The sequence below is a fragment of the Nerophis ophidion genome, linkage group LG15 (genome assembly GCF_033978795.1).
Source record: "Nerophis ophidion isolate RoL-2023_Sa linkage group LG15, RoL_Noph_v1.0, whole genome shotgun sequence".
NCBI classification, from domain to species: Eukaryota; Metazoa; Chordata; class Actinopteri; order Syngnathiformes; family Syngnathidae; genus Nerophis; species Nerophis ophidion.
Window position 1 is genome coordinate 8748830 of NC_084625.1, and position 24387 is coordinate 8773216.

The 24387-nt window shown below is 43.8% G+C and overlaps 2 protein-coding genes across 2 annotated transcripts in view; one reads left to right on the forward strand and one right to left on the reverse strand.

The window, feature by feature from the left end:
• The window catches only part of LOC133569901 (dynein axonemal heavy chain 5-like), a 73902-nt gene extending 63356 nt beyond the window's left edge, over positions 1 to 10546 (forward strand). Inside the window, exons 81-95 of the mRNA XM_061922490.1 lie at positions 3547 to 3798; positions 3873 to 3999; positions 4070 to 4191; positions 4257 to 4406; positions 4479 to 4643; positions 4718 to 4935; positions 4998 to 5053; positions 5121 to 5242; positions 6948 to 7098; positions 7161 to 7360; positions 7421 to 7609; positions 7680 to 7812; positions 9438 to 9646; positions 9710 to 9931; positions 9990 to 10546. Coding sequence (XP_061778474.1) covers positions 3547 to 3798; positions 3873 to 3999; positions 4070 to 4191; positions 4257 to 4406; positions 4479 to 4643; positions 4718 to 4935; positions 4998 to 5053; positions 5121 to 5242; positions 6948 to 7098; positions 7161 to 7360; positions 7421 to 7609; positions 7680 to 7812; positions 9438 to 9646; positions 9710 to 9931; positions 9990 to 10217 — 2544 coding nt within the window. The 3' untranslated portion in view covers positions 10218 to 10546. The remainder of the gene's footprint in view (positions 1 to 3546; positions 3799 to 3872; positions 4000 to 4069; positions 4192 to 4256; positions 4407 to 4478; positions 4644 to 4717; positions 4936 to 4997; positions 5054 to 5120; positions 5243 to 6947; positions 7099 to 7160; positions 7361 to 7420; positions 7610 to 7679; positions 7813 to 9437; positions 9647 to 9709; positions 9932 to 9989) is intronic.
• Positions 10509 to 24075, reverse strand: LOC133569223 (caveolae-associated protein 4a-like). The gene is made up of 2 exons (XM_061921452.1): positions 23610 to 24075; positions 10509 to 11556 (listed from the first exon to the last, which is right to left on the reverse strand). The coding sequence occupies exons 1-2, from the start codon at positions 23958 to 23960 to the stop codon at positions 11038 to 11040; spliced, it is 870 nt and encodes a 289-aa protein (XP_061777436.1). The 5' UTR covers positions 23961 to 24075; the 3' UTR covers positions 10509 to 11037.
• Between the last annotated feature and the right edge of the window lie 312 nt (positions 24076 to 24387).

A 24387-nucleotide genomic window follows, 5' to 3' on the forward strand; every position in this document is an offset into this window, starting at 1 on the left:
GAAAGTACACTTTCTCACAATCCTACCACTGCGAGAGAGATTTAATTTTATTATTTTTATTTATTTATTTGAATTAAGACAATGCATATTCATCAACATAGAGCCACAATGTAAATAGTTAGCACAATAGCTAATTTTCATCCAATGTCCTAAGGCAGGGTAAATATGGTAAACATTCAACAAGAGAAAAAATGCATAAATCAGAAGACATTACACATTACAAGCATACCATCAGCACAGACCATGGACAAAAAATACAACAAACAACAAACCAAAAAAAAACGTGAATATTGTAATTGTGCGTGCATGTCTGATTAGGGGCGGCATGGCGTAGTGGGTAGAGCGGCCGTGCCAGAAACCTGAGGGTTGCAGGTTCGCTTCCCACCTATTGACATCCAAAAAAATCGCTGCCGTTCTGTCCTTGGGCAGGACACTTCACCCTTGTCCCCGGTGCCACTCACACTGGTGAATGAATGATGAATGAATGATTGGTGGTGGTCGGAGGGGCCGTAGGCGCAAACTGGCAGCCACACTTGCGTCAGTCTACCCCAGGGAAGCTGTGGCAACTGATGTAGCTTACCACCACCAGGTGTGAATGAATGATGGGTTCCAACTTCTCTTTGAGCGCTTTGAGTATCTAACAATAGAAAAGCGTGATATAAATCTAATCCATCCATCCCATCCATTTTCTACCGCTTATTCCCTTTCGGGGTCGCGGGGGGCGCTGGCGCCTATCTCAGCTACAATCGGGCGGGAGGCGGGGTACACCCTGGACAAGTCGCCACCTCATCGCAGGGCCAACACAGATAGACAGACAACATTCACACTCACATTCACACACTAGGGCCAATTTAGTGTTGCCAATCAACCTATCCCCAGGTGCATGTCTTTGGAGGTGGGAGGAAGCCGGAGTACCCGGAGGAAACCCACGCAGTCACGGGGAGAACATGCAAACTCCACACAGAAAGATCCCGAGCCTGGATTTGAACCCAGGACTGCAGGACCTTCGTATTGTGAGGCAGACGCACTAACCCTTCTTCCACCGTGAAGCCCATAAATCTAATCCATTATTATTATTATTATTATTATTATTAGTTTTCTAATCCATTATTATTATTATTATTATTATTATTATTAGTTTTCAACCACTGTTTCAGTGCAGTTTTAAATGTTGAATAGGTGTCACAGTTTCTGACATAGGCTGGATAATGAATAATGAACAACAATTCAATGACTACAGTGACAACGCTACAATACCCCATTTGTGGAAAAGGAGATGGGAGCACATTCAAGCTAACACAATCTAGTGAACACGGAAAACTGTTGCTGCTAAGCTAAAAGGAGCGCTGTCTGAGTGCGCTCGCGCTGACTTCACAGGTGGCTTGGCAACAGGCACAGCCTTTTAAAGGCACACAAACACATTCTGCTCTCATGAAACATCCCTCAACTGCTTATGCCAGATATTTTGAGCTTTTTTTTAAGTAACGCATTAAAGGCCTACTGAAACCCACTACTACCGACCACGCAGTCTGATAGTTTATATATCAATGATGAAATGTTAACATTGCAACACATGCCAATACGGCCGGTTTAGTTTACTAAATTACAATTTAAAATTTACTGCGGAGTTTCTTGTTGAAAATGTCGCGGAATGATTACGCGTGTTTGTGACGTTATTGGTTGGAGGGGACATATTAGCCCAGCACCACTTGCGCCTAAAAATCGTCTCTTTTTATCGCATATTTACACAGTAATTTGGACATCTGGGTTGCTGAATCTTTTGCAAATTGTTCAATTAATAATGGAGACTATAAATAAGAATCCTGTTGGTGGAAAGCGGTGGATTGCAGCTGCCTTTAGCACCGAGACACAGCCGGCTTTTCTTTGTTTTTGTTGTGAAGCTTTAACACAGAGCGGTCAAGCGAACATGTTTCTCTACGTCAATGGTTCCCAAACTTTTGCAGGCTGGCGCCCCCTTGGCTCCCCAGTGAATTCCTAGCGCCCCCCCCCACCCACAGACACATATGGAAACAAACACCTCTTTCTTGATATTTGGTATGCTGCAATTTGAAAAGAGAAAGGTTAAACACAAATGTGTATTTCACAAATAAAACCCAATTTAGTAAACCAATTTATTTTTTAGCAGTTTTAACTGTTTCAGCAACATAGAATGGTAAATAAACATTCCACCAGTAACCTTCATTGTCTCACACTTAATATTAATGGGATGGAGTCTATGCTGTCGGATCTGACTGGGCCAGAGCGGCGTGTGGTAACCGGACCCTGATGCGTCGTCCACTGACTCGTCCTGCTGCACGTGTTGTGTACAAATCGTCAAACAAACGTTCGAACTTCTGACTTCGACTTCGGACTGCCGCCCCCCTACCGCCCCCTTCTTCCTCACCGCCCCCCCAGATCTTTCCACCGGGGCGGTACCGCCCACTTTGGGAACCACTGCTCTACGTCAATACATACATTTTTGGATGGAAAAATTGTCGGCTCATACTGGAGACATCAGTGGATTATGGGACCTTCTCCTGTAGCTGTCAAAAAGCAGCTGTGATCTTCGGCTTTCTCTGACACACTGGCGTTCACCGCAGCCATCCGACTTTCAGGTGTGACTTTACTCATCTAATCGCACTAAAATACTATTAACACAATAAGCAGATAAGGGATTTTCCAGAATTATCCTAGTAAATGTGTCTAATTACATCTGGAACGCTACCACTGCGCCGCCCGAAGCAGTCGCTTTTTTTTTTCTTCTTTTTTCTGGGACGGCGTGGCTCAGTGGGAGAATTGCGGTGCGCAACACGAGGGTCCCTGGTTCAAATCCCACCTAGTACCAACCTCGTCACGCCCGTTGTGTCCTGAGCAAGACACTTCACCCTTGCTCCTGATGGGTGCTGGTTGGTGCCTTGCATGGCAGCTCCCTCCATCAGTGTGTGAATGTGTGTGTGAATGGGTAAATGTGGAAGTAATGTCAAAGCGCTTTGAGTACCTTGAAGGTAGAAAAGCGCTATACAAGTACAACCCATTTATTCTTTTTTTTTTGTGCCTCACTAACTTTCCTTATCCACGAATCTTTCATCCTCGCTCAAATTAATGGGGAAATTGTCGCTTTCTCGGTCCGAATAGCTCTTGCTGCAATGTGAGGATGTGAGGAGTCCTCCCACCGGTGACGTCACGCGCACATTGTCTGCTACTTCCGGTAAAGGCAAGGCTTTTTTATTAGCGACCAAAAGTTGCGAACTTTATCGTCAATGTTCTCTACTAAATCCTTTTAGCAAAAATATGGCAATATCGTGAAATGATCAAGTATGACACATAGAATGGACCTGCTATCCCCGTTTAAATAAGAAAATCTAATTTCAGTAGGCCTTTAAATACTTTTTCTAGTAATTATTGCATTCATGAAAGCGCAATTCCGAAGTTAACAACACTAGAGTAACTAATTACTTTTTTAAAGTAATTTGGGGAAGGCTGGTAGTGATGTTTGTCACATGATGCTAGGAAAGGAGGAGGACACATCAGCATCTTTTCTTCCAGGTGAGCGAGAAGTTGTCCATCGCTGCCGAGACAGAAGTCAAGATCAACCAGGCAAGGGAGGAGTACCGGCCCGTGGCCACCAGGGGGAGCATCCTGTACTTCCTGATTGTGGAGATGTCGTTGGTAAACCTCATGTATCAGACATCTTTGCGTCAGTTCCTGGGCCTCTTTGACTCGTCCATGCAGCTCTCTGTCAGGTCGCAGGTCACCTCCAAACGCATCAGCAACATCATCAGCTTCCTCACCTTTCAGGTGGCCGCCACACAGCCCTCTCGCCTACTCCTGGCCATTTAATGTAGGCAAACAGCTGTTTGTCCCGCCCACAGGTGTACTGTTACACAGCTCGAGGTCTCTATGAGGAACACAAGCTGCTCTTCACCTTGTTGTTGGCGCTGAAGGTGGACCTGCAGGCCAAGAACATCATGCACTCTGACGTGCTGATCTTCATCAAAGGTCCGAGCATCCTCCTCTCCCTGCGCCCTAGATTCAGCGAAGTCATGTTCAAATTGATTGCTGTCTGCAGGCGGCGCCTCTCTTGATCTCAACTCTGTGGAACCAAAACCACGCCGCTGGATCCTGGATCAGACCTGGCTCAACCTGGTGCAGCTGTCCAGCCTCTCTGTGTTCTGTCAGATCCTGACCCAGGTACGACGCATCACCGCGGCGTCGCAGCGGGCCAGAGCCAAGCATCGATACTTGTGGTTTTCCAGGTAAGCCGGAACGAGAAGGCCTGGAAGACGTGGTTTGACAACTCGGCACCAGAGGACGCCACGTTGCCTGATGGCTATGAGCAGAAGCTTGACACCTTTCAGAAGCTGCTTCTAATCCGCAGCTGGTGCCCGGACCGAACCATTGCGCAGGTCTGCTCCAGGTCACTTGGTCCAAATCTACTGGTGGTTTGTCACGATGCCAATGACTAACTGGTTGTGCAGGCACGGCGCTACATCGCCCAGTCTTTGGGTCAGCAGTACGCCGAAGGTTTGGTCCTAGATCTGGACGCCATGCTGGCAGAGAGCGACAACAGGACTCCCATGGTTTGTCTTCTCTCGATGGGTTCCGACCCAACAGAGAACATTGAGCGACTAGCCAAGCAAAAGGTGCTCAAGATTACAACTAAATACTTTATTTTAAACATTTTCAACCCTTGAATCACTTTGTTGTGGACCTGCAGGGAGCACCGTGCCGTCCCATCTCCATGGGACAAGGGCAGGAAGTCCATGCTCGCAGGCTATTGGCCAAAAGCATGACGGACGGCGGCTGGCTCCTCCTCCAGAACTGCCATCTGGGACTGGACTTTCTGGATGAGCTGTTGGAGACGGTCACCATGACAACAGCAGAGAGTGTCCACAGGGACTTTAGGGTGTGGCTGACAACGGACGTCCACCCGAGGTGAGACCACAGCATGGACCTTCAAGTTGAATGCTGTTCTGGTGGACTTTGTCTTTGCCCAGGTTCCCCATCAGTTTTCTTCAGTCGTCCATCAAGTTCACCAACGAGCCTCCTCTCGGTAAAAATCTCCTCATTGAAGAACACATCTTTCAGGTTTTTCACGTTCCCTCATGATTCTTGATTAGGGATGAAGGCGGGTCTGAAGAGGACTTTCAGTGGCGTCACTCAAGACCAGTTAGAGATCAGTAGCCTGCCTCAGTGGCGCCCCCTGCTGTATGCCGTCGCCTTCCTGCACACCACTGTGCAGGTAAGCCTTGTCTTTTTGGGGGATTTTTACCTATCAATTACAATTCTATGTGAGACAAGAAGACATGTTTTTCTTTTTTATGCATTCTGTTATGTAATATAATGGGAGAAATTTATTGTGCACATAAAGCCCTTTAAAAAATAATCCAAAAACCGCCAACAATACTCCATTTGTGTTTTGCATTCACCGAGTATTAGGGATATTACTATAATAGAACTATATAGATAAGATATACATTATATATATCTTATATTATATATATATATATATATATATATATATATTTATATTTATATAAGGCAGCACGGTGGAACAGGGGTTAGTGCGTCTGCCTCAAAATACGAAGGTCCTGAGTAGTCCGGTGTTCAATTCTGTGTGGATTTTGCATGTTCTCCCCGTGATTGCGTGGGTTCCCTCCGGGTACTTCGGCTTCCTCCCACTTCCAAAGACATGCACCTGGGGATAGGTTGATTGGCAACACTAAATGGTCCCTAGTGTGTGAATGTGAGTGTGAATGTTGTCTGTCTATCTCTGTTGGTCCTGCGATGAGGTGGAAACTTGTCCAGGGTGTACCCCGCCTAACGCCCGATTGTAGCTGAGATAGGCACCAGCACCCACTGCGACCTCAAAGGGAATAAGTGGTAAAAAAATGGATGGATATATATATAGAGAGAGAGAGAGAAAACCTTTTTTGCGGAGCCGTGATCACAGAGAGCTACCTAGTTTACTCCATTTGTATGTCACATTTACAGAGTATTAGCGATATTGTTATAATAGAACTATATATGTAATGTGTATATATATAAACTTTTTTAGCAGCGCCGTGATCACAGAGAGTTGCAGTATTGACGAACTGAGTAGCATCTACCACATCGTCTCTAAGTTGGTAAAATCGAATTCTATATTGTGAATCATGCTTCTCAACTTTTTAGAAGATGTTTGTCAGATTTGATATTTGACTTCGACCTGTAGATGGTCAGAAAGACAGCAAAAGACGCTTGTTTATGTCCACCTTTTTAAGGAAAAATGTTGTACCTGCATGAGGATTATGATTAGTTTTTCATCTAAACGTGAAGATATAAACATCCCATCAGTCGGCATTGTACAGTAAGTAATTGTTTTTTATTATGTTCGTTTGTATTTCTTGTTCAGCACTTAGCAATTCAGCGACATGATGCTTAGTGTTTCACTAAATCTGGATCTGTTTAGATCACAACTTCTAAAATTTGAAGCTCATCCTCTGTATATTCAGGCTCAAAAATATAATGTTCTGGATCATCATTTGTACCAAAGTAGTCTCTGTTGTCTCTCCTGAAGTTTGCAATGATTAGTAGTGTTGTTGTTGTTGAATTAAATAGTGAACGTTGTGATGCGTCTGTGACATTAATACGCCAAAGTATGCTGAAAATGCGCAAAATACGTAAATATTACGTGTTATTACGAATGTGTCTGTAACTTTGTTACAAATAAATGTTTGATGGAGGTTTTTGAATCTTTTTAGAGCGATTTACAGGTAGAAAAAAGCCAATCCCATTACCTCCATTGTGAGCTGACTTTTGTTAGCGTTTATTTACGAGTTAGAATGCAATCAAAACAAGATAAACATGTGTTCTTGTCTTACAAAAAGATTATAGATGATAGGCACAATTCCCATAAAAAAAAAAAGTGCAGTTCCCCTTTAACATTGACCTTAAACCGTCTTCAGGAGCGCCGGAAGTTTGGACCTCTGGGCTGGAACATTCCCTATGAGTTCAACCAGGCTGACTTTACGTCCAGCGTACAGTTTGTCCAGAACCACTTGGACGAGCTGGATGCCAAGAGGGGCGTCAACTGGAGCTGCCTGCGCTACATGCTGGGTGAGACATGAACGACCCTGGTCCACACACATCCACCTGACTTGAGTTCATGCCGCCTTCAGGTGAAGTCCAATACGGCGGCCGTGTGACAGACGACCTGGACAAACGTCTCCTGAACACTTTCACTCGGGTCTGGTTTGGCGAGAACACCTTCAGCGACGAGTTCTGCTTCTACCGGGGATACAGCATCCCCGCCAAGGCCAAGACGGTGCAGGACGTCCTGCAGCACGTCGAGGCCCTCCCCCTGGTTGACACACCTGAGGTCAGGACACACCCACTTTACTTGGGATGGAGGTTTTTATTCATTTTTCCTGTGTTGCAGGTGTTTGGACTCCACCCCAACGCGGACATCACCTACCAGAACAAGCTGGCCAATGAGGCGCTTAGCACCATCATCAACATCCAACCTAAAGACACAGGGGGCGGGAGCGGGGAGACGCGGGAGTCCAGCGTGCTGCGCTTAGCCAATGAGATGCTGGACAAGCTGCCGCCTGACTACGTGTCACATGAGGTGAGAGCCTGCAGCTGATTGGTGCTCCTTGTTTGTCACATGATGACGCTGATGAGGCTGTCGTTTAAAGGTTAAAGGTCAGCTTCAGAAGATGGGCCCTCTCCAGCCGATGAACATCTTTCTTCGACAGGAAGTAGACCGCATGCAGCAAGTCATCAGCAGCGTACGGCGCACGCTCACTGACCTCAAGCTGGCTATTGACGGTCAGTCACACAGACACACACTTATGTCACACACTATGTCGTTAAAGGCCTACTGAAAGCCACTACTAGCGACCACGCAGTCTGATAGTTTCTACATCAATGATGAAATATTAACATTGCAACACATCAATCAATCAATCAATGTTTATTTATATAGCCCCAAATCACAAATGTCTCAAAGGACTGCACAAATCATTACGACTACGACATCCTCGGAAGAACCCACAAAAGGACAAGGAAAACTCACACCCAGTGGGCAGGGAGAATTCACATCCAGTGGGACGCCAGTGACAATGCTGACTATGAGAAACCTTGGAGAGGACCTCAGATGTGGGCAACCCCCCCCCCCTCTAGGGGACCGAAAGCAATGGATGTCGAGCGGGTCTAACATGATACTGTGAAAGTTCAATCCATAGTGGCTCCAACACAGCCGCGAGAGTTCAGTTCAAAGCGGATCCAAGACAGCAGCGAGAGTCCCGTCCACAGGAAACCATCCCAAGCGGAGGCGGATCAGCAGCGTAGAGATGTTCCCAACTGATACACAGGCGAGCGGTCCATTCTGGGTCCCGACGAGACATGCCAATACGGCCTTTTTAGTTTACTAAATTACAATTTTAAATTTCCCGCCGAGTTTCTTGTTGAAAACGTCGCGGAATGTATGATGACGCGTGTTTGGGACGTCTCGGGTTGTAGCGGACATATTAGCCCAGTACCACTTACGGCTAAAAGTCGTCTCTTTTCATCGCATAATTACACAGTGATTTGGACATCCGTGTTGCTGAATCTTTTGCATTTTGTTCAATTAATAATGGAGACAATAAATAAGGATGCTGTTGGTGGAAAGCGGTGGATTGCAGCTGCCTTTAGCACCGAAACACAGCCGGTGTTTCTTTGTTTGTTGTGAAGCTTTAACACAGAGCGGTCAAGCGAACATTATTTCTCTACGTCAACCAGCAAGTTTTTGGATGGGAAAATTGTGATATTAAGTCAGCTCTTACCGGAGACTTCGGTGGATTATGGGATCTCCTCCTGTAGCTGTCAAAAAGGCAGCTGTGATCTTGGCTCCTCGGCTTCTCTCAGACACACTGGTGTTCACCGCAGCCATCTGACTTTCAGGTATGACAGTATAATCTCACTAAAATATGATTAACACAATAAGCACATAGGTGATTTTACAGAATTATCCTAGTAAATGTGTCTAATTACATCTGAAATGCACCCACTGCCGCCGCCCGGAGCAGTCGATTTTTCTTTTTTTTAGTGCCTCACTCTAACGTTCCTCATCCACAAATCTTTCAATTCATGGGGAAATCGTCGCTTTCTCGGTCCGAATAGCTCTTGCTGCTGGAGGCTATGATTATAAACAATGTTCGGATGTGAGGAGCTCCACAACCCGTGACGTCACGCGCACATCGTCTGCTACTTCCGGTAAAGGCAAGGCTTTTTTATTAGCGACCAAAAGTTGCAAACTTTATCGTCGATGTTCTCTACTAAATCCTTTCAGCAAAAATATGGCAATATCGTGAAAGGATCAAGTATGACACATAGAATGGACCTGCTATCCCCGTTCAAGTAAGAAAAGCTCATTTTAGTAGGCCTTTAAGACCCGCCTCTTCCTGCCGCAGGAACCATCATTATGTCAGAAGACCTACGTGACGCTCTGGACTGCATGTTCGACGCTCGCATTCCCAGCGCTTGGCAGCGGCTCAGCTGGGCGTCGGCCTCGCTGGGCTTCTGGTACAGTGAGCTTCTGGAGAGGAACCAGCAGCTCTCAAGCTGGATCAGCGCCGGGCGGCCCCTCCAGTTCTGGCTCACAGGCTTCTTTAACCCGCAGGTGAGTCGAGTGAGATGACGGACGCGGAAGTTACGGCTCCTGATTGGTCGTTTATGTCTTAAGGGCTTCTTGACCGCCATGCGTCAGGAGACGACACGTTCCAACTTGTCCAGGGGCTGGGCCTTGGATACAGTCGCCCTTAGCAACGATGTCACCAAGATGATGCGGGAGGATGTTTCAGCTCCTCCTGCTGAGGATGTGGGCGGAGTCTACATATATGGTCTGTTTCTGGAAGGTGCTGGATGGGATCGGCGTGGTGCCAAACTTACAGAAGCCCCTCCCAAGGTAAGTGCGCCGGTTAAAGCCGCAGTAAAGAACTAATGAGCCTCTCTGCCGCGGTCAGGTCCTCTTCACTCCGCTTCCCGTGGTCCATGTCTACGCCATCAACTCAGCAAACACGGCGGACAGCAGGCGTCAGCCCGCCGGCGGGGTTTGCTTGTACTCGTGTCCACTCTACAAGAAGCCTCGGCGCACCGACCTCAACTTCATCTTCTCGCTGCAGCTGAGGAGCGTCCAGCCGCCCGAGCACTGGACACTGCGCGGCGCCGCCCTGCTCTGCGACTGCAAGTAACTTTTATTAATGATCAGTTAGTCCATTATCTTGTCTTGTAATACCATTGAGTTCCTAGAGAGGCGACAGTGAGTCACTGCAGCTGCTGCCCCCTGCTGGTGTGCAGGTCAATCGCAATTGAAACAATATGACGATAGAACTTAAATAGAGCATTAGTGAAATCATTTATTTTTTAAATCTAGTCGAGTAGTTAACAAATTGGCAAATAAAAAAGCCTATCGTTATAAAGCTTCCATCGAGTGTTTTTCTGAGTCAAAATGTTTCAATCATAATTAGTAACAAGTCAGTGGATTTGTAGATGAAGGTGAACTTTTATTTTGTTAAATACATAGAAAACAGTTGCTTCATCAAAGAACAGTTAGTTTAAGTCACACGTGTTAAATGAAATTCAAGTCAGTCACGTCATTGTCATTCCACTCGTTTTAGTTAGTTAATGCATTGCTTTTATTGTCAAGCAACCTCGAGCTCCATGCTAATGCGAACAGAGCGTGTCCAGGAAGGTGTGATCACACATCAACAAAAAGCCTGATTGTTGCTTCCAGCTCCGATTTATTCAGCTTCACTTTCATTTTCATCCCGGTACACAAACAGACCGCCCTCGTGTTGTTCTCCTGCAGCGGGTCCGAGCCATCGACATGCACAGCCAGCGTCGGCGTAGAAACAATACTGCTCTTGTCAAAGTCAACACGGAGGCTGATTCGATCAAGACTGTCCAGAAACTCTCACCGGATCATTTTAGATTTTTAACGTCCTGCCGGCCGCTAGCTTCTTCCAATCCTTCGTCTTCCTTGTTCTCATCACTCGCTCTGCGCTTCGTCGGCTACGACAGCTGCTTCATGTCGTACACAGGAACCTCAGACTCCTCGGTTCCGCCTTCCGCCTTGGCGACGTCCGGGGTGCTGCGTCGGCCCTTGGGAGGCGGGACGGGCGCGCCTCCCTCTGCGCCCTCAGCCCCTTCTTGTCCTTCGGCCACAGTTCTCTCCTTTTTCAGGTTGAGCTTGGCCGGGACTCCTTTGGCAATGGTCTGCTTCAGCCGCTCGCCCGACTGGCGGATCTTCTCACGTCTTTCGGCCGTCACGATGCGCTCGCCCAGCTTGTTGACTTTGGTGCCCAGGTTCTCGCGGGTCTTGCTCATGTTCTCCTTGGAGAAGGTAGCCTTGAAGCTCTCGATACGCGTCAGGCCCGACTTCTTCATGCGCCCGGCCGATGCCGAGTCCACCTCCTCTACCACCATGTACTCCTCATCGGAGTCGGGTGGGAGCTCAAACTTGTTGGATTCGTCCTCGCCGCCTGCACCTTGTTCTGCTGGCTCATTGACAGCCCTCACTTCCTGATCACCCTGAAAAACAAAAACAAAGCAGCGTCAGAAGTTGTGACCTAACTGGCTGAACTATGAGGGGGCCATGCTAACCCGGCAAGCACAGTAGCACCAGCACGGTTCCGATCTGCTGGTCCACTTTTTTTTACATGCACTTGTACATAAAAAAAGTGACTTAGCAAGAGGAGTAAGCCATGGTAGCCGGTGTCAGGGACATTGAGATGTCGGGGGGATGTGAATGTTGGAAGCGCTAACTTAGCTCAGAACTGAAGAGAAACACAAAGATGTAAAGGTTTTCTCACTTGCGCTGCTGCACGACGGAAATCAGTATACTCAAACACGCGGCCCGCGAGACGTTATTTTGCGGCCCGAAACCTTAATATGAAAAATTAATGTTAGTGCGGCTCGCAAATTTTAAATGAAAGGCACTTTATAGCGTCATACTTGTTTGCCCTCGATTTATCCGTGAGACTCCCAATTTTCAGTGCCACTCCAGGGGTAATCATTCTCCCGAACTTCATCCAAACAACAATATTAAGGGGGCACCGATAAGGCACCGCCTTTAACGTCCTCTACAATCTGTTCAAAACAGCGTGCCAGCCCAGCCACTTTTTGTATTTAACTTCTGTAAACGCAGTAAGCGACTGTAAGACATAGTTGATCAACAGTCACACAGGTCACACCGAAACTGGCCGTATAAACAACTTTAACACTGTTACAAATATGTGCCACACTGTGAACCCACACCAAACAAGAATGACAAACACATTTTGGGAGAACATCGGCACCGTAACACGACATAAACACAACAGAACAAATACCCAGAATCCCATGCAGCCCTAACTCTTCCGGGCTACAATATACATCCCCGAGTCCCCAACCCCGCCCCCTATTGTAGCCCGGAAGAGTTATGGCTGCATTGGATTCTAGGTATTTGTTCTGTTGTGTTTATGTTGTGTTACGGTGCGGATGTTCTCCCAAAATGTGTTTGTCAATCTTGTTTGGTGTGGGTTCACAGTGTGGCGCATATTTGTAACAGTGATAAAGTTGTTTATACGGCCACTCTGTGTGACCTGTATGGCTGTTGACCAAGTATGTCTTTCAGTCACTTCCGTGGGTCTGCAGAAGCTTCAAACAATATGTGACTGAGCCGGCACACTGTCTGAATGGTGGAAAAGCGGACGAAACGACAGGTTGTAGAGTACGTTAAAGGCCGTGCCATCACAGCACGCCCTTAATATTGTTGTCCTGGTAAAAACCGGGAGAATGATCGCCCCGGGAGATTGTCGGGAGGGGCACCGATATTCGGGTGTTTCCCGGAAAGATCACGAGGGTTGGCAAGTATGTTGCTAGGGCGGGAAAGCCATTCAAAGTAGGTGAATTCATTAAAAAATGCATGTAAGATTTTTTTAAGAAATCTTTTCTTGCGGCCCAGCCTCACCCAGTTTCTGTATCCAGTGGCCCCCAGGTGAATTGAGTTTGAGACCCCTGATGTAAATAGTTGTTGTCCTTTCTTTTGTCCCTTTTGTGTTGAAGCAAAGACTCTTGCGGGAGATGCATCAATGAACGATCCATCTCACGTTTGTACTTTGCCGAGATCAACATTTACCGAGAAAAAAACATTGTGGTAGGAAAGAAGGCCCTGTCTCAATTTTGCACCCTTCCACGCGTATACGCCTTGGAAACGCTGAGTAGGCGTGTGGGGATACGCCAAATTGAAACGGCCAGTTTGTGTGTGATTAGTGTTGTGTTTGATGTTCACAAAACTAACGCTGGCATCTGGTCATGCTTACGATTGCGCCGATATATATGGGTCAAGTGTGAATTTAAAGAGATGTATATTTTTTTACAAGTTGTCACACGCTTGTACTGGTGGAGTGTGTGCTTAGATGAAGTGCTGTATTTCCTCTTATAGTGGCTCTGCAGAAAGTACCATAACAATGTGGCTTTTATTAAGGGACTTTCGATTGTGGCGGTATGGCTCGGTTGGTGGAGTGGCCGTGCCAGCAACTTGAGGGTTGCCGGTTCGATCCCCGCTTCCGCCATCCGTCACTGCCGTTGTGTCCTTGGGCAAGACACTTTACCCACCTTCTTTCAGTGCCACCCACACTGCTTTAAATGTAGCTTAGATATTGGGTTTCACTATGTAAAGCGCTTTGAGTCACTACAGAAAAAGTGCTATATAAGTATAATTCACTTCACTTCACTTATGCAAATGGACCCACCTCTACCTTCAACATTGTTTCCACGGGTCATTAAAAAGCATTAAAAGCCATTCAATTGCTTTTACAAAAATTAATTCACATTTAATAAGCATTAAAAAAAATGTATGGCGGGAAATCACATGCAATTAGCTAATGACATGTCGGCGATTAAAGGTAGGCAGCAGTTACCGGTGCCAAATTTCTTTGCAACTTCTGCTGTCACCACCACAACTGCCAGCTGCTGCTACCGCCAAAGAAAAAAAGAAAAATAAATTGTCAAATTAAACACTCTTGTGAGTCAATTCTAATTAGGGGAAATTAAAAGTAATTAATAGATTTTGTGCCAAATTTTTTTGCAACTGCTGCTGTCTCCACAGAAAAATAAGAAAATATAAATAAATTCTCAGATTAAACCAGCGGTAGGGAATTTATGGCTCTCGAGCCAAATGGGGCGGTTTAGCTCGGTTGGTAGAGCGGCCGTGCCAGCAACTTGAGGGTTGCAGGTTCGATTCCCGCACCCGCCATCTTAGTCACTGCCGTTGTGTCCTTGGGCAAGACACTTTACCCACCTGCTCCCAGTGCCACCCACACTGGTTAGAATGTAACTTAGATATTGGGTTTCACTATGTAAAGCGCTTTGAGTCACTAGAGAAAAAGCGCTATATAAATATAATTCACTTCACTTCACTCTTAAGATGACTGCATCTGGCTCTCAGGTAGACCTTAGCTGACATTGCTTCACACGATAAGTAATGAATAATTCCGCTGGTAACAACAGTTTTGATTGATTGATTAAACATTTTATTAGTAGATTGCACAGTACAGTACATATTCCGTACAATTGACCACTAAATGGTAACACCCAAATATGTTTTTCAACTTGTTTAAGTCGGGGTTCACGTAAATCAATTCATGGTACGCGTTAAAGTGTTAAAAACAACGTTAAAAATATAAAACATTCTCATGCATTTTAATTCATCCGTCAGTTTTCCACCCGAACATTTCAAGAAGGTGAATTAAGAAGTATTTTATTTATTATTGGTTAGCCTCAAAATAACAATCTTATTAAAAAGAATAAGAAACTTATTATACTCTAAAAAGGTTGGTCTTACTTAAAAATGCACGCATTTAGTTGTATTCCGTGTTAAAAAATATGATATGGCTCTCACAGAAATACATTTTAAAATATTTGGCTTTCATGGCTCTCTCAGCCAAAAAGGTTCCCGAGGCCTGGATTAAACAGTCTTTTGAGCCACTTCTAATGAATTAGAATTAAAAAGTCATTCAATTGATTTTGCAAAAATTAGGGCCTTAAATGGCATTAAAAAGCATTGAATTTGATGTACCCCGCCTTCCGCCCGAATGCAGCTGAGATAGGCTCCAGCACACCCCGCAACCCCCAACGGGACAAGGGGTAGAAAAATGGATGGATTAATTTGATGTACAGAGACATTAAAAACATGTATGTTGGCAACATTTACACAGATGTCAAGATGGCGCCAACTTTCCAATGTATTTCACACAGTATATCCCGCCCTCTCATGGCTTCTCATACCTAGCTCATGCACACGCATTGGCTTTAGGTGTTGTTAGCTAATATTAGCAGTTTGAATAGCTAGCGTTAGCTGTCATTGAATGTATAATCAATCATAACAAAAACATGACCGCAAATTGTTTGTTGCTTCTCTTGGACTGCTTTTGTATTTGTGCTTGCGCTCCGTGCATATTTGTGTTGGCGAGACCGGGTGATTGACCGTCATAAACACAAATCCTTTTATTCGGGCCGGTTATACATTTTATTACATAAACTTTGTAATTGGGAAAGATATAGACAACCGTCAAACAAAATGAGTTCTGTTAAACCACTAACGGTAACATAAGCAAGCCGGTGGTGTCATTGCTGTATTTTTTGCTTTAAAAAATGTTACTGGGAGGAAAATGTTACTGTTACTGCCACTTCACGGTGGAAGAGGGGTTAGTGCGTCTGGCTCACAATACGAAGTTCCTGCAGTCCTGGGTTCAAATCCAGGCTCGGGATCTTTCTGTGTGGAGTTTGCATGTTCTCCCCGTGAATGCGTGGGTTCCCTCCGGGTACTCCGGCTTCCTCCCACTTCCAAAGACATGCACCTGGGGATAGGTTGATTGGCAACACTAAATGGTCCCTAGTGTGTGAATGTGAGTGTGAATGTTGTCTGTCTATCTGTGTTGGCCCTGCGATGAGGTGGCGACTTGTCCAGGGTGTACCCCGCCTTCCGCCCGATTGTAGCTGAGGTAGGCGCCAGCGCCCCCCGCGACCCCAAAAGGGAATAAGCGGTAGAAAATGGAAGGAAGTTGCAAACAGCATCTTTCACGGGTACAAATTTTTTGGGCGTGACCAACAGGGAAATTTCTGCCACCACTACAGAAAAAGAAAAAAAATTCTTAGATTAAATCAGTGCTTCTCAAATATTTTCTGTTACACCCCCCCAGGAAGAAGAAAATATTTTGTCTCCATAATGACAAAAAATAGTATATTTTGGCTATAAATTTGTTATGACAATACCTCTGCATAACATTGTAAGCTTATCAAAAATAAAGGATACCACACACCAGTATTTCCTCGTCCCCCATCGTGGTTACAGTGAAGCCAAGTGCAGCATACGCACATCATATTCTGGTACAACAGAAAAAGCATTTTCCCCGAAGTTACGCACCATCCCATCCATCCATCTTCTTCCGCTTATCCGAGGTCGGGTCGCGGGGGCAGCAGCCTAAACAGGGAAGCCCAGACTTTGCTCTCCCCAGCCACTTCGTCCAGCTACAGAGACATCGTCTTTCCAATGTGTCCTGGGTCTTCCCCGTGGCCTCCTACCGGTTGGACGTGCCCTAAACACCTCCCTAGGGAGGCGTTCGGGTGGCATCCTGACCAGATGCGCGAACCACCTTATCTGGCTCCTCTCGATGTGAAGGAGCAGCGGCTTTAGTTTGAGCTCCTCCCGGATGACAGAGCTTCTCACCCTATCTCTAAGGGAGAGCCCCACCACCCAGTGGAGGAAACTCATTTCGGCCGCTTGTACCCGTGATCTTATCCTTTCGGTCATGACCCAAAGCTCATGACCATAGATGAGGATGGGAACGTAGATCGACCGGTAAATTAAGAGCTTTGCCTTCCGGCTCAGCTCCTTCTTCACTACAACGGATTGGTACAACGTCTGCATTACTGAAGACGCCGCATCGATCCGCCTGTCGATCTCACGATCCACTCTTCCCCCACTCGTGAACAAGACTCCGAGGTACTTGAACTCCTCCACTTGGGGCAGGGTCTCCTCCCCTACCCGGAGATGGCACTCCACCCTTTTCCAGGCACGAACCATGGACTCGGACTTAGAGGTGCTGATTCTTATTCCGGTCGCTTCACACTTGGCTGCGAACCGATTTACGCGCCCCCCCTGACATTGCACCGTCCCCCCCCAGGGGGGCCCGCCCCACAGTTTGAGAAAGACTGGATTAAATAGTCATTAAGTTGATTTTGCGAAAACTAAGGCTATAAATGGCAATAAAAAAACGTTTAAATATGATGTCCAGAGGTATAAAAAAAATGTCATGCGGTCAAATCACATGCTATTAGCTCATCACATTTCGGCAAATAAAAGCGGTCAACAGTTATTGGTGCCAAATTTCTTTGGCGTGGACAACAAAGCAACTTCTGCGACCACTACAATAAAATGAAAATACATTCTCAGATTAAACAGTAGAGCAGGGGTAGGGAACCTATGGCTCTAGATGTGGCTCTTTTGATGACTGCATCTGGCCCTCAGATAAATCTTAGCTGACATTGCTTAACACCCTAAGTAATGAATAATTCCGCAGGTAATCAGTGTTAAAAATAACGTTGAAAATGTTGAACATTCTCATGTATTTTAATCCATCCATCCGTTTTTCTAGAAGTCGCATTAATGGTAAGAAGTATTTTATTTATTATCGGTTAACTTCAGAATAACAATGTTATCAAAAAGAACAAGAGACTTATTATACTCTAAAAATGTTGGTCTTACTTAAAAATGCACGCATTTAGTTGTATTTAGTGTTAAAAAATATTATATGGCTCTCACAGAAATACATTTTTAAATATTAGGCTTTCATGGCTCTCTCAGGCAAAAAGGTTCCCGACCCCTGCAGTAGAGAGTAAACAGTTAATGTAAACTTCTCAACCATTTAAGATTATTGTTGTCAAATTCTTTAATTTTTTGTTTTTTAAAGTTAAAGTACCAATGATTGTCATTGAAATTTGTCCTCTGCATTTGACCCATCCCCTTGTTCACCCTCTGGGAGGTGAGGGGAGCAGTGAGCAGCAGCGGTGGCCGCGCTCGGGAATCATTTTTGGTGATTTAACCCCCAATTCCAACCCATGATACTGAGTAGCAAACAGGGAGGTAACAGGTCCCATTTTTATAGTCTTTGGTATGAATCGGCTTAGGGTTTGAACTCACAACCTACCGATATCAGGGCGGACACTTGAACCACTAGGTGGTTTGTGTAGGTCAGGTGTGTCCAGAGTGCGGCCCGAGGGCCCTTTGTGGCCCCCAGCTAATTTGTCAATGGCCCACGGCCCATTCTAAAAAAATACTATAATAAAAATTTAAAACATAAAAGAGTGTAATAAAAGAGTAAACAGTGACATTTAACATGAAAAAGTTGCAATTTTGACACTAATAACACGAAACTGTTATTGCCCTGCTGAAGGCTCCAATTACTTTACTGGAACAATTACACTTTCAAATATTTTGGCGGGGATAATATTGCATATTTTGTGCGAAACAAAGTTTTCTTTCACAAAAAGGGCATCAAAAAAAACCAAAGAAATATGAAAAAATATATAAAATCTTATTATCAAGAGATCTACAGACTTCAGCGTTAAATGTTAAAAAAATATTAAATATAAATTTGGCTTTGTTTCAACACTTATTCTTTTTTTATTGTTATTATTTATTGACCTATCGAAGGTTCCAATTACTTCACATCAAATATTCCACTATGACAGGGGTAGGGAACCTATGGCTCTAGAGCCAGATGTGGCTCTTTTGATGTCTGCATCTGGCTCGGATAAATCTGAGCTGACATTGCTGAAAACGATAAGTAACGAATAATTCCACTTGTAATCACAGTGTTAAAAATAACGTTCAAAATATAAAACTTTCATTTTTAATCCATCCATGAAGAAGTTGCATAATGGTAAGAAGTTATTTATTTATTATTGGTTAATGTGGGGCTTGCAATCCTGGGAGTTTTTCAGACCACCAAGCACCGACATGAAAGCCTGTTTCAGGGTTTAAATATTGTTTTATTTTTAAATAAGACTCTCAGTTGCTTTCCAGCAATTGTCTTTTTCTCTTTCCTTCTCGCTCGCGCTCTGGCTCCAGCCCCAACCCCGTCTCTCTTCCTGGCTGCTGCTTATAACAGAGCGACAGGTGATTGGATAACAAGGCCCAGGTGGGCCATCTATGGTCCTGGCACACCCCGCTTCGCTGCAGGCCCGCATACCACGCCCCCTCCACAGTTAGCCTCAGATTAAAATTTTATTACAACAAATAGGAGACCTGTTATACTCTACAAATGTTGGTCTTACTTAAAAATGCACGCGTTTAGTTGTGTTCAGTATTGAAAAAAATGTTATATGGCTCTTACGGAAATACATTTAAAAAATATTTGGATTCTTGGCTCTCTCAGCCAAAAAGGTTCCCGACCCGTGCACTATGAAGTGTTTTGGGGGAAAATGTTGCATAGTTTGTGTGTTTGCCATATAAATAAGGGTTTTGACATAAAGGGCATAAACATAAAAACATAATTAAAAAAACGTTATAACAGACAGACCTGAAGTTGATCTCAAGATTCAAGCATTAAATGAAAAAAATAATAATTTATGACTTATTTCTAACATTTTTATGACTCGGAACCAAACTTGAGGAAAGCCATAAAGGTAAAAAAACGACTATTGTATTGGTTTTAAAAAGGAAAAATATAAAAATGTCCACCGCATGCTTTGTTTTTTCAGTCTGCGGCCCTCAGTGGAAAAAGGTTGGACACCCCTGTAAGTTTATATGGATAATTGTAGGTTATATAGATAATTTTGACTATATTTAATAACTATCTGCAGTAGGACATTGGCATAAAATTTGTTTTAAGTGGCAAATATTTGTGTCTTTTAAATCCGAAGATAATATGACAAGGTAATAAATGAGATTGTACAGTTATTGTGAATTTGATATTGACTTCTGTAACAACTGGTGGTGTTCATTGCTCATGCAAGCAATCCACAGCTGTTATGTAATGTGACTCTATAAAAAAGGGCGAGGCGATAAGTATTTTTTACTTCTGAGCTTGTGGTATAACTTCCGCTATGCATTTGTGTAAATGCATTATTGCTAATGCCGAAAACGGAAATATGTGCATTGCTTTTTTTTTATTGAAATCAAATGAATCATTTGAACTGAACTGGATGTAAGAAAGGCATTAAATCGCATTGAATTAGATTTGCTGATCCCTGCAAGAAACCCTGTTCAAGTGTATTAGCACAACAACGTTTGGACACAATATCTCGGACAAAACTTTATCTGCGATAGAAAAAGGGCTTGACTTGGCGGTTAGGATGTCAAAGTGGCGTGCTCGTCTTGATCCCGCCTCCCTAAATAAAGTTCAGCAGCTGTTAGTGAAGCTCAGCGCTAGGCTGCAGTAAGCTAAACATATCGACGAGCAGCCACGGCGCTGGGCGATCAGGTTACATTGGACCCGAAGTGCAAGCGAATCCTGGGTTCATGTGGCGTGACAGAACTTTGCTCTGCTTGCTGTGCCGCTCAGCACCCTGGGTTTTGGCGCTAAGGCTAAGCCAACCTGTAATAAGCACATGTCGCCTGTTAGTGAGCTAGTAGCTAGCATGTGTGTCTTACTGACGTCATCATGGGTTAAATGACTTTTAGCTTTGGAACGATGTGTCAGGGTCAAAGGTGAGCAGGCCACGTATGCCATGACCCCTCGCCAGTGGGTCTGACCTGAGAGAAGCTGGCCACTAAATAGGAAACGGTTTTGAACTGAGAATAACCAGTTCTGTCTGGGCTCGGCTGGTTCTGTCACCTAATTAGGGACATATGACTGACTTATTTTAAACCTAATTATTCTATAATTAAGCAAAGCAAACTTAAGGCAAAGGAACAGTTGATTTCTCCTCAAATTAATTACCAAAACAAATTTACAACAATAATACCTCCTCAATTTCGCTCTCCCTTGACCAATCAACCGACCTCAGAGCCTCTCGCTCAGGGTTGTTCAAACTTTTTCTACTGAGGGCCACACACCAAAAAATTAAAGCATGGGACATTTAGATTTTTTTCCATTTTCAAAACCAAATATAATATTTATTATCATCGTTAGGGCTTCCCTCAATTTTGCTGAACATTATAGGTCCCAGGTGCCCAATAGAATGTCAGTCATTAAAGTGTTTTTTTTAATTATTACTTTCAACCAGTGGTTCTCAAATGGGGGTAGGCGTACCCCTGGGGGTACTTGAAGGTATGCCAAAGGGTACGTGAGATTTTTTTTTAAATATTCCAAAAATAGAAACAATTCAAAAATCCTTTATAAATATATTTATTGAATAATACTTCAACAAAATATGAATGTAAGTTCATAAACTGTGAAAAGAAATGCAACAATGCAATATTCAGTGTTGACAGCTAGATTTTTTGTGGACATGTTCCATGAATATTGATGTTAAAGATTTCCTTTTTTGTGAAGAAATGTTTAGAATTAAGTTGATGAATCCAGATGGATCTCTATTACAATCCCCAAAGAGGGCACTTTAAGTTGATGATTACTTCTATGTGTAGAAATCTTTATTTATAATTGAATCACTTGTTTATTTTTCAACAAGTTGTTATTTTTATATATTTTTTCCAAATAGTTCAAGAAAGACCACTACAAATGAGCAATATTTTTGATCCATCCATCCATCCATCCATCATCTTCCACTTATCCGAGGTCGGGTCGCGGGGGCAGCAGCCTAAGCAGGGAAGCCCAGACTTCCCTCTCTGATTGATTGATATATTTTTATTTCAAATATGCAAAAAAAACAAAAAACAAGAGCAAGCATGATCCAATATAGTGCTATAGCCTTAACAGCTAGTATAACAAAATGAAAACAATGGAGAATAAAAAAAACTAAAACAAATGAGCATTCGACTTTTTTTTTTTTTTTTTACATATTTGAAAAGGAGTGAGAAGAAGTATACACTATTGGCATTGTTATACAATTTAATACATCAGAAACTGATGACATAGTGCTGTATTTTACTTCTTTATCTCTTTTTTTTTAACCAAAAATGCTTTGCTCTGATTAGGGGGTACTTGAATTAAAAAAATTTTCACAGGGAGTACATCACTGAAAAAAGGTTGAGAACCACTGCTTTAAACCCTAAATTATCCATAGATCAAATTCAGATCTATCAGTTGACATAAAGTTAATGTTTTATGCACTTCAAAGATATGCATGTGTCAAAAAAAAATTGATTTTCAGAATATTTGTGAATTCTTATTTGTAAAAATTCTTAATCTATTCCAAAAATTTAAAAATCAATATTTATTATTATTATTTTTTTTTCTATTTGTCCTGTCCAGCCACTCAGACAAATCATGTTGTTGATGTAGATCTGCTGTACAAATTTACTTTACAAAAGAGAAGTGTTGGATACTTCTCTTGTTGCATTATTTGTATTTGACTTTATAAAATGTTTGGGTAGAATTTTGTTAACGAAAACCACTTTTCTTTTAAGTAATATATGAATTTATCAGAACTGTTATCTTTTTAATGGAGGAATGAAGTTAATCATAGAACTGGCACAGTATATCATTAAAAAAGTGTTGATTTTGATTCGAGAATCGAATCATTGCCCCCAAGAACCGAATCGAATCATGCCCAAAGATTCACAGATAACAAAACCAGTTTTCTTTTAAATAATTTAGAAATGGATCAGAGCTGTTATATATTGTATAGAAGAATGTAGAACAGGCACCTAATGTTATTTTAAAAAGTATTGATTTTGAATTGAGAATCGTTTTGAATCGAGAATTGATTCTGAATCGAATCATTACCCCCAAGAATCTAATCGAATCGTGTGGTGCCCAAATATTCAAAGCCCTAAAAACATTGCTTTTAATTGATTATTTTTTGAACAATGACATTTAAAGACTCTGGGATACAAAAGGCCCACACTCATAAAAGTGTTAACAAAAAGTCATGTAACAGTAAACATTCTTTTTACTTTAAACCCCTAAATCTGTAGATCAACTTCAGATCTGTCAAATATAAGTTAATTACTATAGTTTTTTTTTAATCAATGGTAGTTTTAAAGTTTTCAAAAAAACAACTTTGTGTTATTGGTGTCAATATTGCAACATTCTTGTTAGATTTCACCTGTTTGCTTTTTTATTGCACGTTTATATGTTTTTTTTGTAATAGTATTTTCCAAATGTGGCACAGCCTTTAAATGATTAGCTGCGAGCTACGCACTTAAAACGCCCCTGCTCTAGCTCCACCTCTTTAGGGACCTTCTACATTTGACAGTGGAGAGAGTCACAAATTGTGTGCAAATTTGTGACAGCTTGTTGAAAGTTTTTGATAAAAGTTGGAAGAATGGAAGTAAGTGTGAGTATTGTAGATCTATGATCTGCAGCATGCACACTCTCATGCAAGGAATAAGCATGTGTGGTGATGGAGAGGAATGTCCACTGGGAACTTTTGAGATTTCTCGTGATGACGTTGTCATGGTCACCAATACAAAGTCATCACACGAAAGGAGAACCGTGGCTTAACTTAAGCTGGGGTTTAAAGGAGGAACATACCTGATAGATGACCACTCTGAACTTGTTCTTGGCCAGGAGGTCTCCCTGGGTGGCCTCCACCTTTTTCACACGGAGGTTCTGGTTCTCCACGCGGACCCGCACGTCCTTGACGTGTCTGCTGACCTTGCGGGTCTTCTCCAGGAGCCTCTCCACCATGCTGCTGCTGGCGGCGTGCTCCATGGTCAGCTTGAGCACGTTGGCCTGGATGCTCTTCACCGTGCCCTCCAGCTCCAGCTGACGCTCCTCCATGCGCTGCTGCGTCACCTGCACGCTGTCCATGAGGCCGGCCACGCGCTCCAGCAGCGCCACGATGCTCCCGGAGTCATCGCCACCCAGTGCTTTGTCGGCCATGTCGCTTTGCGCTGCGAGGACAAAACGACGGAGAGTGCGGGAAGGGGGGTCGAAGGAGAAGAGAGTGAGCGGACCTCGACAGCGGGATGTCCACTCCAATGTGGCCGCATGGATCAACAGACTCCGCCCACCTCTGGTGAAATGGGTGCGGCTATGAGTGTAAAAGGAGAGCGAAGGCGGGCAGGTGTCCACTTCCAGTGAGGTAGAAGAAAAAATGACATGGACGTCAGACAATAAATGATCAACGTGGATCCTAAAAATACCCCAATAACCACCCCCCCCCTGTCCTTTGGATCAGGCCAACAGAAACCCCCTCCACCATACGTCTGTCAGCGTCACCTTTTCACTCGGTGGTCCTAATCCCCCTTCCAGGGTAGTGTTCCACCTTTTGTGGCTCTTTTGGGAACGTTGGCGCAAACAAAAACCG